A 14,141-nucleotide genomic window follows, 5' to 3' on the forward strand; every position below is an offset into this window, starting at 1 on the left:
CAGGTGAAAAACGACACCCCTGTGGGTCACAAGGAAAGTGGGGTTTAATGAGCTATGCCCACTGCTCTCTTTTCTTGAGCCTTGTGGGTCTGGGGTGGTGAGTGGCCATGTATTACGCTGCCTAGGAAGCCTACTCCAACCCGCCACCTCCTCAGCTGCAGAGGGGGTCCTGACAGACACGCAGTGCTGGCTTCCTCCAGGCCTTGTGACCGGGGGTCTGCTAGGAGCTTAGGGGCAGCCTCACGCCAGCACGTTCAGCCCACCTTCCATGGGAGCCAAAGGGCTCTGAACAGTGACCCAGGAGGCCTGAGCGTCCAGCTCCAGCCCTCTCCCTCTTACACTTAAGCTGGGGCTGCAGGAGATGAAGGGGGTGGTAGGGTCTAGGGGACATTTCGATTTCTAAATATGTGACCCACAAAGGCTCCACCCAGGCAAATGGCAGATTGGGAGTGAGGGTCCCCCTCTGCCCCAGAGACAAGTGACGCTAGCAGGACTGGGTCTCTTGGGCTGGCCCCCAAAGCCTGTCACACATGACAGACCTATCACTGAGCCCCGATATGGGGTAAGCAAGTTTCTGAGGATGAGAGGGACCCAGGACTGTTTCATGTCACTAACAGGGCCAGGAGAGACAGAGAAAGGAAGCAGCTCACGTGGGGCCACTCACGCCCTCCCTGAGGCCCCCGACTCATCTTTAGCAGGGCAAAATCATCAGGTCCACTGACCAGTGTGGAGCAGCCAGTCACTTTCCCAGCAGGAGCTGCAGAGGCCAAGCTCCGGGTGACGATGGCTGAATCAGGCCGAGAAGCCCTGTTTCCTGCCTTTCGGTTTGGTGCTCTTTCCCTGCGCTAGCGTTTGCCAAACTGTGTCTCCCAGCACACTGATTCCACAAGGAGTCATTAGCTGGGGAATGCAAAGGGGACTTCACTGAGTTGGGTGCAGCCAAACAGGTTCCCTTCCTGCTGGCCTAAGCCAGTCCACTCTGGGGCTGACGGAGAGGCGGGTGTAGGGGCCATGAAGCTCCGTTCGTGGCTGAGCATTTCCCAGGACTGATGCTCTGCTGGACACTGTGGGCAAGGCCGCTCTAACCACGGGTCATTGGAAGAGAAGCCTGACCGGGGCAGGACCCTGGGTGGCCCCTGCTGCCAGCTGCCCTTCCCTCCTGGGTGCGTCTCGTCTCACGCCCTGTGTGTCTGTCCGCCACTGGCTCTGGCTAGGTTACTTGGAGCTGGCAACTGCTGTCTAGAAGTCTTGCCCTATCCCGGCCCTTCTCTTGATAAGAGCCAAGGCCAAAGGCCAATCTGTCCCTGACTCCCCCGTGCCTGGCTGTACGTGGCAGACAGGCTGCTTCCCACTGTCACCCTCCACACTCTCTCAGGACATTCCGGCGAGCGAGGAACATGCCCGATGTGCAAATCCCTCAGGTAATAAGGGAATTCATCACCGGGGAGCGTGGGCAATCCAGGAATGGGAACCCGATCGGTGCCTGGAGCTGGACAGAAGCAGCCCAGGCTGGCCAGCGAGGCTTGGGTTGCAGTGAGCAGTCTCCCTGGGAAGAGGAGAGGATGGCGGGGATGGAGCCCATGGGCAGCCTTCGGAGGGGGCTCCCCCCACCCTGTTCTCAGGGAAGAGAGGGAAGACTGCGAACCAGGTGGCTAAGACCAGGGTGACCATATGTCCTGGTTAACGCCTGGGGTCTCGGCCTGACTATGACTAGAGCCTCCAGTCTCAAAAGTGTCATGGTTTGGATGACCTATTATATGGTCACCCTCGTTAAGACAGACCTGCAGGTGGTTTCTTCCAGCTCTGTAATCCTACTTTCAGAACTTCTAAGCTATTGCTTTACCCTACCTGGACTGAAACTCATTTCATATCTCAACTAGCCTAAGATACAAAGCATGATTACAGATGATTTTCCACAGCCAAGTCTCCCAGGAATAGTCCCTGGGCCTGGCATGGCCACCATGCTGACGCCACCAGTTTTGGGACCAGTTCACTTGCTACCACCCGTGACGAAAGAGCAGGTATAGGCCTTCAGCTCTCCACCTATGAGATCAAACAGTGCCGGGTTCAGCCTAAGTGCCCATGCCCGTGCCCATTACACACCCCAGTAAAGCCATCGCTGGACGCCGGCACCCACGGAGGAAGGAATAAAGAGGGGCGGGATTAAGTTCTCTGGGGTGGAGGGATTTAGTGGGATAGCACCAAGGAACAAGACGGTCTTTGATCTCCACGCTTCCCCTCGGCCCTAAAAGTGTTTTCAAGAAGCCCAGGCGCATTGGCAGACAGATCAAAGCTTCCCTCCTCAAGGCCCTTATGCCTTTTTCTCAGACCCATCTCAGCACCAACCACAACCAGTGCACCACCTGCAGGGTCTGGAGGGTGGTCCCGGGGAAGAGAAAGAGGAGGAAAAGAGAAGTCCACAGTAAGTGTATGTCTGCTGGGACGTGGAGAGGTCACAGCAGAGCCTATTAAGACAACAGCCAGCCCTCCTATCATGGAAATAGAAAGAGGGAAAGGCTGGTTAAACATGAAGCACCTATAAAATTATATTGGTCCATCGTAACCATGGAGCCCTCACACAAACACACGCAAATCCGGTCACTCATCCCTTGCCCCTTGAGTGCCTTTTTATTTTCTGTAATTAATCGGGCAAGGGTGGAACTTGGGAAAAGTTCAACTGTGGTCAGAATCGGCAGCCTTCTCTCTAGTAATAACCCACCGGCGGGTGGGGTGGGAGGTGCAGCTGTCGGTGTCCGTTACCTGAAGCATGTTGAGAAGCAGGCTCCGGAACTTGGTCCCCTCCACCATGAAGAGCGCCATCTTGTCGCAGAGCTTGGCGGCCGTGAAAGCAAAGCTGCGGTCGGACACGGCCTTCTGGTAGATGGTGCGGACGATCTCCCCCAGCATCTCCTCGGAGTTGGTCGAGTTCTGGGCCTCTTCCATGAAGGTGGTGAGCTTGGCATCCACGTCGCTGCTGTTGTTTCTCATGCTGTTCAGGATCTCAATCAACTTGTCCATCTTGTTCTGCTGAGGGCTGGTGGTCTCCACGGCCACTTCATCCTGGGCGTGCGGGAGACAAACCGAGTCGCGCCTGAGTGGAGCCCAGCTTTCTGCGGAGGGGTGGCCAGTGGAGGGGGCCTGCCACCCTCAGAAAGGACCCGCCCCACCTTCTAGAACCTGAGGTCTGATCCCTCCGGGAATGCCGACCTTCACCATGGACCCTGGGGCCCCAGGCTCTCTGCTGACCCTTTTCTTGGCCCCTGTGACACCCTGGGTGGATCCTTCTTGTGAGCTACAGCTCTTACCCAGGATTCTCATATACACTGGCTTTGCCTCATACACATTAAATATCTCAATCTAGAAATGATGTAATGGGGCTTAAAAAAGATGAAATAAAATAACAGATGAGAAATTGGGCCAAGAGAAAACGAGGGTAGGAACACTAGGTCAGGAAGGAGGTAGCATCCAAAATGCCTGCTCTGCTGGTTAAAGGTGCCCATGGAGTGGCTACCTTGTCCTCCAGACCTCGGCTCCTTCAGCCCGAGGACCATCATGTTCTCTGGGTGTGGGGATCCCTGTGACACGGCCTTGGCATTGTGTCCTATGGAGACTGTGCTGGCTTTTTACAACAAGCACTGCACACCGAGGAATCCTTCAACGTGCCACGAAAACAACTGGCACTTCGAGGAGGGAAACTTCAGATAAAAAACCCTGCACCCTTGAGTGGTTTCACTACAACTGGGACCAGACCTGCGCTGGGGGAGGAAGAAAATGGCATTTGATGTCTCGGAAGTATAGATTAGCGGCCAGGAAAATGACTGACTTAACTGCTGGGATGTGAGACCAGGGTTAAAGGGCAGGCTCAGGGACATAAAGGGAAGCCCCATGTTGGCCCTTCCAGCATCAACAGAAGAATCCAGGGCTGGGAGGCTCAGACCCAGGTCTTAGAACCTGCTCTCTGTCTCTAGCTGGATGGCTCTGGGAAGTGGTTTCCCTCTCCGGGCCTCATTTTCCTCCCTGGTAACACGAGGAGGTTAGGTTAGATGGTCTATAGCTTTCCCTTAGCCCTGCTGTTGCTTAAGCACATTCCTCCTGGTCCAGGAGTCCAGGAGGCCTCACCTGAGGGCAGTTCTTGAAGCTGAAATATAGGCGCCATGGATCTACCTTACCTGTTCTATCTCCCCCTTCCTTCCCCACCCCAACCCTGTGGGCCCCAGGGCAGGAATAGTGGTCGGTATGTATAGAATAACCCCTCGAGGGTCTTCACACAGCTTATGGCATTTGATCTGCAGTCTGTCTGCAAGGTGGATAGTATTATACCCATTTTTACAGATGGGTAAACTGGGGGGGGGGGGAAGGTGTGCCCAGAGAGGTTAGGTGACTTGCCCAAGGCCACCTAACCAGTCAAAGGCAGAGTGAAGACTGAGCTGGTTTGCTGGACTCTAAAGCCCATGTTGTTTCCTCTCTGTGGCACTGCGGTTACATTCAGTAGAGCTGGAGAGAATTAACAGTCCTCTCTCCCTGGCTGGACTGCAGCAATCTGTTCCAGAAGCTCCTCAGGCAAAGACCACACACTGGCCATCACTTGCGAAGCTCTCCCAGGCTCTTATCTTTGGGATGTAAGGGAATGAGTGAGGCTTTCCTCCAGGACCTCACAGCCGCCCGTCCCACAGGGAGCAGTGGGTGGGGGCCCGGGGCTGTAAGGATGCCAGCAGCAGCATGTCACCTTCGAGAACCGATCAGGGAAAAGGTCTGACCTGCCTTGTCCTGCCTGAGTGTGGACCTGGCCTCGGAGGTGAAAGGTGGAGGAGAGAAGGCCGTAGAGAGATGCCAGGGAGAAGCCCGGAACTTCGAGCTCTGCAGAAGCCCCAAAAGGAGGACTCCGTGGAGGAAAGCTGGGGGCAAGTTGGCCTTTCTTGGGAACAGCTCCTTTCCAAGGTGACCTTACCTGCACCCTTGGCTGAGGACGGGGAGCTAGGGTGCTCAGAGTGGACTTAATGATGCCAGGGACAGAGCTCCAGCCCTTCTCTGGAGGCTTGGGGCATCTCTTCCTGAATTTGTGAACTAGGCTTTAGAGACCAGGGCCAGCAGTAGGGTGAGGAATGTGAGGCTCCTGGGGAGCAAAATTTAAGGAGGCCCTCCTTCTCAGGGCTGTGCCAGTGCAGGATGGGCATCTGTGTGATGCTGAGAGTGAGTGCCTCCTTAAATTTTGTCCCTTAGACCCCTCCCTACTGCTGATTGGTGAAGGGGGGGAGTGGCAAGGCTGAGGCCAGTCTGCTGCACTCTGCCCAACTCACCTTTGCTCTCCCCTGGCAGGGAGCGCAGCCTGGTACTCGCCTTCGGGAGAAGCATTCTTATGTTATAGGCTCTGTGTTTTCCCTAGATGCCCTTTAGCACTAACAGGGCAGTATCTGCCACCAGATAACGCTGGAGGGAAGAACCAGGCCTTCTCTGCCCACCTCCCATCACCTGGAGGCACATGCCTCTTCCTCCCCTCCCTTCTCAGGCTGGGGGCTGGTACCGAGTGTTCACCCGGGACTCTTGGAGGGTGGAATGTGCTGGAGGGGGTTCACATGCAGAGCTGGCCATGGGCCTGCCGTCTGGTGGCCGGGGGTCCCTCAGGCAGCGTTGACCAGGTGTGCTGGGGCCACATGAGCCTCCCTCCACGAGGCTCCCCAGGTCCGCAACCCCGAGCCCACCTACCAAGATGCCTACCTCGCGCTGTCCTCCCTGATGCAAGAGAACAAGGAAAATTCAATTACCGGTACCTTTTCTTTCAGCCTTCGCCGCAGCCTGTCTTTGGAAGACTGGAGCAGGGTAATTTTGGGCCGCTCCCCGCTGCGCTCGGGAATAATACTGTCTTTACGCTTTGTCTCAGCCTCTGGACCGCCTGGCTGCAGCAGGGGCAGCCTCTCGGAAGCCACCGGGGCCAGGGCATCAGGGCTGCAGGGGGGCTCGAGGCCGCTGTGCCCGGCATCCCCCAGGGCGTCCTCGAGTTTGGGGCTCTCCATGGTCACGGTCTCTTTGGCATTGCGGTGGGCGCCTGCCTCCCCCTTGTCGCCTGGTGGATGCTTCATGTTGCTGTGGTGCCAGCGCCGGTTCTGGCTGTAGCCGTGATGGGTGGACCTCCCTGAGGGGTGGGGCACTGAGCCCCCCTGGTAGGATTTCTGGTGGTCCCTGTTGTGTTTGGCACTGCCCGGTGGGTGGTCACCGTGCTGTTGCGGCTTGTTCCCTCCTGGGGGTCTCTGCTGCCGCCTGCAAACCAAAGGGGAAAGACAAAGAGGGTCACTGGGGCCGCTGGCCAGGGTCCCTGTGTCCAAATGTTAGAAGGAATTCATTTATTCATTTTTTCAATACCCTTACTGAAGGCCTCCTATGCACCAGGCTTTGTGATGGGGCTTAGGGATACTAGCAGAGAATATGACAGACAGCTCCCTGTGATTATATAGGATTTAAGTCAACCCTTGACTTAAAATAAGTATTTTATTCCCTTATTAGAATATGCGTTAGTACACGTGTAGGGAACAAAATTACAATGACAGAGTATATAGCGAATCCTCCTGACTGTTCCCAGACACCCAGTATGTTTTCTTGAAGTAGCCATTATCATTTTGTGAACATATTCTATACATGTTCCAGTAAAGATATATACACAGACCTGCATCTGATAACAACTATCCTGTTAATGACTTTTTAACCATCATGACTCATGAAGAGTTATACCATTTGTTACACAGCCTTTCTTTGGGTACACTGACATTTCTGCCCCCAAACCCACTAACAAAATATGCTATAAGAAACTGTTACAGGCAGAATCGTGTTTCTCTCAAATTCATATGTTGAAGCCTCAACCCCTAGGACCTCAGCATGTGACTGCATTTGGAGATAGGACTTTTAAAGAGGTGATTAAGTTAAAATGAGGCAGTTAGGGTGGGCCTTAATCTAATTTGACTGGTATCCTTATTATTATTATTATTTTCGGCCGTGCTGCATGCCTTGCGGGAACCAGGGATGGAACCCGGGCCCTGGCAGTGAAAGCACTGAGTCCTAACCACTGGACCGCCAGCGAATTCCCATGACTGGTATCCTTATAATAAGAGGAAATCTGAACGCACAGAGACACCAGGGATGCAGGTACAGAGAAGAAATCCCATGTGAGGACACAGCCAGAAGGCGGCCACCTACAAGCCAAGGAGAGAGGCCTCAGAAGAAACCAAACCCAATACCTTGACCTTGGACTTCCAGCCTCCAGAACTGTGAGAAAGTAAATTTCTGTTGTTTACCCACCCGGTCTGTGGTATTTTGTTATGGCAGCCCGAGCTGAGCAATACAGAAGTGATATTTAACATGGTGGTTTTAGGCAGACAGGCTCATCGAGTTTTTTTTGACAATTTCAAAGCAGAGATTATCATATGGAACAAATTTGAGGTGTACATCACGGGACAAACCCCAAACGTGTTGATCTGAAGACTAAGGGAGAGCAAGGGGGTGGGGGTATTCTGAGGACCCTTCAGTCCAGCAGCTCAAGGGCTGCTTCCATCACTGAAGCACTCCTGTGTTCCACCTCTGTTTCACCCTCACGGTGTTTTCCATGCCATAACCTTATTTGAAGTGCATTTGGAGAACAGGATAACCATGAGCCTCTCAAAGTTGTAAAGCCAGTGAAGAAGTGGAGAGAAGACGTTACATTCTAGGGAATGAGGCCCCTGCCCCAGTCTGTGATCCATCTCTTTGGCAGGTAGAACAGAACTTCGCTGCACTGCATTTCATGAACAAATTATATTTATTTGCTCTAAAATTATTATTACTTATATAAACTCAATTTCACTGTTCACTTGATAAATTTTTTTGTATTAATTTTTATTGGAGTATGGTTGCCTTACAATGTTGTGTTAGCCTCCACCACACAACAAAAGGAATCAGCCATACACATACAGATATCCCTTCCCTTTTGGACTTCCCTCCCATTTAGGTTACCACAGTGCACTACGTGAGTTCCCTGTACTATACAGCATGTTCCCATCAGTTGTGCATTTTATACATAGTATCAATAATGTATATGTGTCAATCCTAGTCTCCCAGTTCCTCCCACCCCACCCCTTTCCCCCTTGGTAGCCATACATTTGTCCTCTAAGTCTGTGTCTCTATTTCTGCTTTGCAACTAAGATCATCTATACCATTTTTCTAGATTCCACATATACACGTTATTATACGATATTTGCTTTTCTCTTTCTGACTTACTTCACTCTGTATGACACTCTCTAAGTCCATCCACATCTCTACAAATGACCCAATTTCATTCCTTTTTATGGCTGAGTAATATTCCATTGTATATATGTACCACATCTTCTTTATCCATTCCTCAGTCGATGGACATTTAGGTTGCTTCCATGTCCTGGCTATCGTAAATAGTGCTGCTACGAACATTGGGGTGCATGTGTTTTTCTGAATTATGGTTTTCTCTGGGTATAGGTCCAGTAGTGGGACCATATGGTAGCTCTATTTTTAGTTTTTTAAGGAACCTCCATACTGTTCTCCATAGTGGCTGTATCAATTTACATTCCCACCAACAGTGTATGAGGGTTCCCTTTTCTCCACAACCTCTCCAGCATTTACTGTTTGTAGGTTTTTTGATGACAGCCATTCTGACCAGTGTGAGGTGATACCTCATTGTAGTTTTGATTTGCATTTCTCTAATAATTAGTGATGTTGAGCATCTTTTCATGTGTTTGTTGGCCATCTGTATGTCTTCTTTGGAGAAATGTCTTTTTAGGTCTTCCGCCCATTTTTTGATTGGGTTGTTTGCTTTTTTGATATTGAGCTGTATGAGCTGCTTGTATACTTTGGAGATTAATCCTTTGTCATTTGCTTCATTTGCAAATATTTTCTCCCATTCTGAGGGTTGTCTTTTCATCTTCTTTAAGGTCTCCTTTGCTGTGCAAAAGCTTTTAAGTTTCATTAGGTCCCATTTGTTTATTTTTGTTTTAATTTTCATTACTCTAGGAGGTGGATCAAAAAAGATGTTGCTGTGGTTTATGTCAATGAGTGTTCTGCCTATGTTTTCCTCTAAGAGCTTTATAGTGTCTGGTCTTACATTTAGGTCTTTAATCCATTTTGAGTTTATTTTTGTGTATGGTGTTAGGGAGTGTTCTAATTTCATTCTTTTACATGGAGCTGTCCAATTTTCCCAGCACTACTTATTGAAGAGGCTGTCTTTTCTCCATTGTATATTCTTGCCTCCTTTGTCATAGATTAGGTGACCATATGTGCATGGGTTTATCTCTGGGCTTTCTATCCTGTTCCATTGATCTATATTTCTGTTTTTTTGTGCCAGTACCATACTGTCTTGATTACTGTAGCTTTGTAGTATAGTCTGAAGTCAGGGAGCCTGATTCCTCCAGCTCTGTTTTTCTTTCTCAAGATTGCTTTGGCTCTCTGGGGTCTTTTGTGTTTCCATACAAATTGTAAAATTTTTTGTTCTAGTTCTGTGAAAAATGCCATTGGTAATTTGATAGGGATTGCATTGAATCTGTAGATTGCTTTGGGTAGTATAGTCATTTTCACAATATTGATTCTTCCAATCCAAGAACATGGTATATTGCTCCACCTATTTATGTCATCTTTGATTTCTTTCATCAGTGTTTTATAGTTTTCTGAGTACAGGTCTTTTGCCTCCTTAGGTAGGTTTATTCCTAGATATTTTATTCTTTTTGTTGCAATGGTGAATGGGATTATTTCCTTAATTTCTCTTTCTGCCCTTTAGTTGTTAGTATATAAGAATGAAAGAGATTTCTGAGTATTAATTTTGTATCCTGCAACTTTACCAAATTCATTGATTAGCTCTAGTAGTTTTCTGGTGGCATCTTTAGGATTTTCCCTGTATAGTATCACGTCATTTGCGAACAGTGACAGTTTTACTTCTTCTTTTCAAATTTATATTCCTTTTATTTCATTTTCTTCTCTGATTGTTGTGGCTAGGACTTCCAAAACTACGTTGAATAGTAGTGGTGAGAGTGGACACCCTTGTCTTGTTCCTGACCTTAGAGGAAATGCTTTCAGTTTTTCACCACTGAGAATGATGTTGGCTGTGGGTTTGTCGTATATGGCCTTTATTATGTTGAGGTAGCTTCCCTCTATGCCCACTTTCTGGAGAGTTTTTATCATAAATAGGTGTTGAATTTTGTCAAAAGCTTTTTCTGCATCTATTGAGATGATCAAATGGTTTTTATTCTTTAATTTATTAATATGGTGTAACACATTAATCTGCATGTATTGAAGAATCCTTGCATCCCTGGAATAAATCCCACTTGATCATGTTATATGATCCTTTTAATGTGTTGTTGGATTCTGTTTGCTAGTATTTTGTTGAGGATTTTTACATCTATGTTCATCAGTGATACTGGCCTGTAATTTTCTTTTTTTGTGATATCTTTGTCTGGTTTTGCTATCAGGGTGATGGTAGGCTTGTAGAATGAGTTTGCGAGTGTTCCACCCTCTGCAATTTTTTGGAAGAGTTTGAGAAGGATCGGTGTTAGCTCTTCTCTAAATGTTTGATAGAATTCACCTGTGAAGCCATCTTGTCCTGGACTTTTGTTTGTTGGAAGATTTTAAATCACAATTTCAATTTCAGTGCTTGTGATTGGTCTATTCATATTTTTTATTTCTTCTTGGTTCAGTCTTGGAAGGTTGTGCTTTTCTAAGAATTTGTGCATTTGTTCCAGGTTATCCATTTTATTGGCATATAGTTGCTTGTAGTACTCTCTTCTGATCCTTTGTATTTCTATGGTGTCAGTCGTAACTTCTGTTTCATTTCTAATTCTACTGATTTGATCCTTTCCCTTTTTTTCTTGATGAGTCTGGCTAAAGGTTTATCAGTTTTGTTTATCTCCTCAAAGAACCAGCTTTTAGTGTTATTGATCTTTGCCATTGCTTTCTTCATTTCTACTTCATTTATTTCTGCTCTGATCTTAATGATTTCTTTCTTTCTACTAACTTTGGGTTTTGTTTGTTCTTCTTTCTCTAGTTGCTTTAGATGTAAGGTTAGCTTGTTTATTTGAGATTTATCTTGTTTCTTGAGGTAGGATTGTATTGCTATAAACTTCCCTCTTAGAACTGCTCTTGCTGCATCCCATAGGTTTTGGGTCATCGTGTTTTCGTTGTCATTTGTTTCTAGGTATTTTTTGATTTCCTCTTTAATTTCTTCAGTGATCTCTTGGTTGTTTAGTAGTGTATTGTTTAGCCTCCATATGTTTGTATTTTTTACAGTTTTTTTCCCTGTAATTGATTTCTAATATCATAGTGTTGTGGTCAGAAAAGATGCCTGATATGATTTCAACTTTCTTAAATTGATTTGTGACCCAAGATGTGATCTGTCCCGGTGAATGTTCTGTGAGCACTTGAGAAGAAAGTGTATTCTGCTACTTTCGGGTGGAATGACCTATAAATATCAATTAAATCTATTTGGTCTACTGTGTCATTTAAAGCTTGTGTTTCCTTATTTATTTTCTGTTTGGATGATCTGTCCATTAGTGTAAGTGGGGTGTTAAAGTCCCCCACTAATATTGTGTTACTGTTGATTTCCCCTTTTATGGCTGTTAGCATATGCCTTATGTATTGAGGTGCTCCTATGCTGGGTGCATAGATATTTACAATTGCTATATCTTTTTCTTGGATTGATCCTTTGATCATTATGTAGTGTCCTTCCTTGTCTCTTGTAACATTCTTTATTTTAAAGTCTATCTTGTCTGATATGAGTATTGTTACTCCAGCTTTCTTCTGATTCTCATTCGCATGGAATATCTTTTTCCATCCCCTCACTTTCAGTCTGTATGTGTCCCTAGGTCTGAAGTGGGTCTCTTGTAGACAGCATATGTACAGGTCTTGTTTTTGTATCCATTCAGCTAGTCTGTGTCTTTTTGTTGGAGCATTTAATCCATTTACATTCAAGGTAATTATAGATATGTATGTTCCTATTACCATTTTCTTAATTGTTTTGGGTTTGTTTTTGTAGGTCTTTTTCTTTTCTTGTGTTTCCCACCTAGAGAAGTTCCTTTAGCATTTGTTGTAATGGTGGTTTGGTGGTGCTGAATTCTCTTAGCTTTTGCTTGTCCGTAAAGCTTTTGATTTCTCTCTTGAGTCTAAATGAGATCCTTGCCGGATAGAGTAATCTTTTGGTTGTAGGTTCTTCCCTTTCATCACTTTAAATCTGCCCTGCCATTCCTTTCTGGCCTGCAAAGTTTCTCTGAAAAATCAGCTGATAACCTTATGGGGATTCCCTTGTAGGTTATTTGTTGCTTTTCCCTTGCTGCTTTTAATACTTTTTCTTTGTATTTAATTTTTGTAAGTTTGATTAATATGTGTGTTGGCATGTTTCTCCTTCAGTTTATCCTGTATGGAACTCTCTGCGCTTCCAGAGAACTCTCTGGAACTTCTCTCTGGGAAGTTTTGACTATAATATCTTCAAATATTTTCTCAGGCCCTTTCCCTTTCTCTTCTTCTTCTGGGACCCCTATAATTCGAATGTTGGTGCGTTTGAGAGGTCTCTGAGACTGTCCTCAATTCTTTTCATTCTTTTTTCTTTCTTTTTTTTTTTTTTTGCGGTATGTGGGCCTCTCACAGTTGTGGCCTCTCCCATTGCGGAGCACAGGCTCCAGACGCGCAGGTTCAGCGGCCATGGCTCACGGGGCCAGCCGCTCCGCGGCATGTGGGATCTTCCCGGACCGGGGCACGAACCCGTGTCCCCTGCATCGGCAGGCGGACTCTCAACCGCTGCGCCACCAGGGAAGCCCCAGTTCTGGTGTTAACCCCACCTCTGCCTGTGTGCCACCCTCAGGCATCTGACCCTTGCCCAGGTGAGTGGGAGCAAAAGCAGCAGCTGCTTGGAGCCCACCTGGGTACTCCCAGTACCCGCAGTGGTAGGAGCTGGTGTATGGGAGCATTGTTGCCCCTGCCCCCTGTGCGTCTCTCAACAATGATGCCTTGCTTTCCAGGCAGACCCCGCTTCATCTAGGGGCATTCCTGGCCACGCGTCCCCTCAGTCCTGTCCCCTCTATTGTATCTGCGTGGCCAACTGCGTTTCTCTCCCCAGGTCTGTTCTTCCAACCCCACGCTTCAGCCCTCTGACCCTGCCAAGAGTCCCCTCGGTGGACTCTTGTCCCAGGCAGGGGTGCCCAGAGCTGATTCCCAAGGAGGTTTTGGGGTGGGCGGTGCAGGCAAAGATGACCCTGGCACGAGGGGCGGGCGGGCCTGCTCTGGTGGGAGCCCCTCCCAATGCCCACAGAGGCAGAAGAAGCGGATGGGGAAGGGGTTTATAATGGCAGCTCCGCCCCTTGCATGCCACGCTACTACGACGCCTTGCTATGGTGTCTCAGGCTTTTTCCACAGACTTTCCCGGTTGTGGTGCCCCTCGCTCCTGTCCCTTCAGGCTGTTTTCTCACAGCCAAGAGCTGTCCTCTCCCTGGCTCTGCACTCCAAACCCCTCTTTCTAGCACCCAGCTCCCCTTCACAACAGGTGACTCACGATTCAGGCTGGAATGCACGGAGCTGCCGTCTAGATCATGCGTGTGGTTCTTACTTTGTCTTGCCTTCCATAGACCATCTGCTGTGTTCTCCTTTGATCCCCCAAAGTTCCTTTTCTGTCCCAGCTCATTTCCCCTCCATGAGGGAGTCTTTCTTAATGTGGGGACCTCTCCTCACCTTCAGCTTCTTGCCAGCGTTGCTGGTCTCTTTTTTGATTCTTTTTTTTCTTTTTTCTTCTTTCTTTCATTTTTTTAGGTGTCCAAAGTCTACCACTACTGTTCAGCAGGAGCTCTATGGGAATTATTCCATTTGTAAATGTCTTTTTGACGAACTTGTGAGGAGCGACAAATTCCGCATCCTTCTATTCTGCCATCTGGACCGAGCGGCAATAATTCTGTACCTGTGAAAATTTGGGGGTGCCTTGGGTTGGGGTTATATGGATCATTTTCCCATTCAAATTAATGAAAAATTTTTCATTGAAAAGCTTTCCTTTCTACCGATATCAAATGTTGGTGAGGATGTGGAGAAAAGGGAACCCTCGTGCACTGTTGGTGGGAATGTAAATTGGGGCAGCCTCTGTGGAAAACGGTATGGAGGTTTCTCAAAAAAACAAAAAAATAGAA

At 47.9% G+C, this 14,141-nt stretch overlaps 1 protein-coding gene across 10 annotated transcripts in view; it reads right to left on the bottom strand.

The window, feature by feature from the left end:
* Window positions 1–14,141, bottom strand: part of CTIF (cap binding complex dependent translation initiation factor) — a 303,950-nt gene that overhangs the window by 88,344 nt on the left and 201,465 nt on the right. For 7 of the 10 annotated variants that reach the window (XM_029218905.1, XM_029218890.1, XM_029218881.1 and 4 more), the window contains 2 exons: window positions 5,763–6,255; window positions 2,761–3,060 (listed from right to left, as the gene is read on the bottom strand). In XM_029218905.1, the coding sequence (XP_029074738.1) occupies window positions 2,761–3,060; window positions 5,763–6,255 (793 nt within the window). The remainder of the gene's footprint in view (window positions 1–2,760; window positions 3,061–5,762; window positions 6,256–14,141) is intronic. The other 3 variants (XM_029218915.1, XM_029218897.1, XM_029218865.1) reach the window with 1 other exon arrangement.

This window comes from Monodon monoceros, unplaced genomic scaffold, assembly GCF_005190385.1.
Source record: "Monodon monoceros isolate NGI ecotype Baffin Bay Population unplaced genomic scaffold, NGI_Narwhal_1 Super_Scaffold_1, whole genome shotgun sequence".
NCBI lineage: Eukaryota > Metazoa > Chordata > Mammalia > Artiodactyla > Monodontidae > Monodon > Monodon monoceros.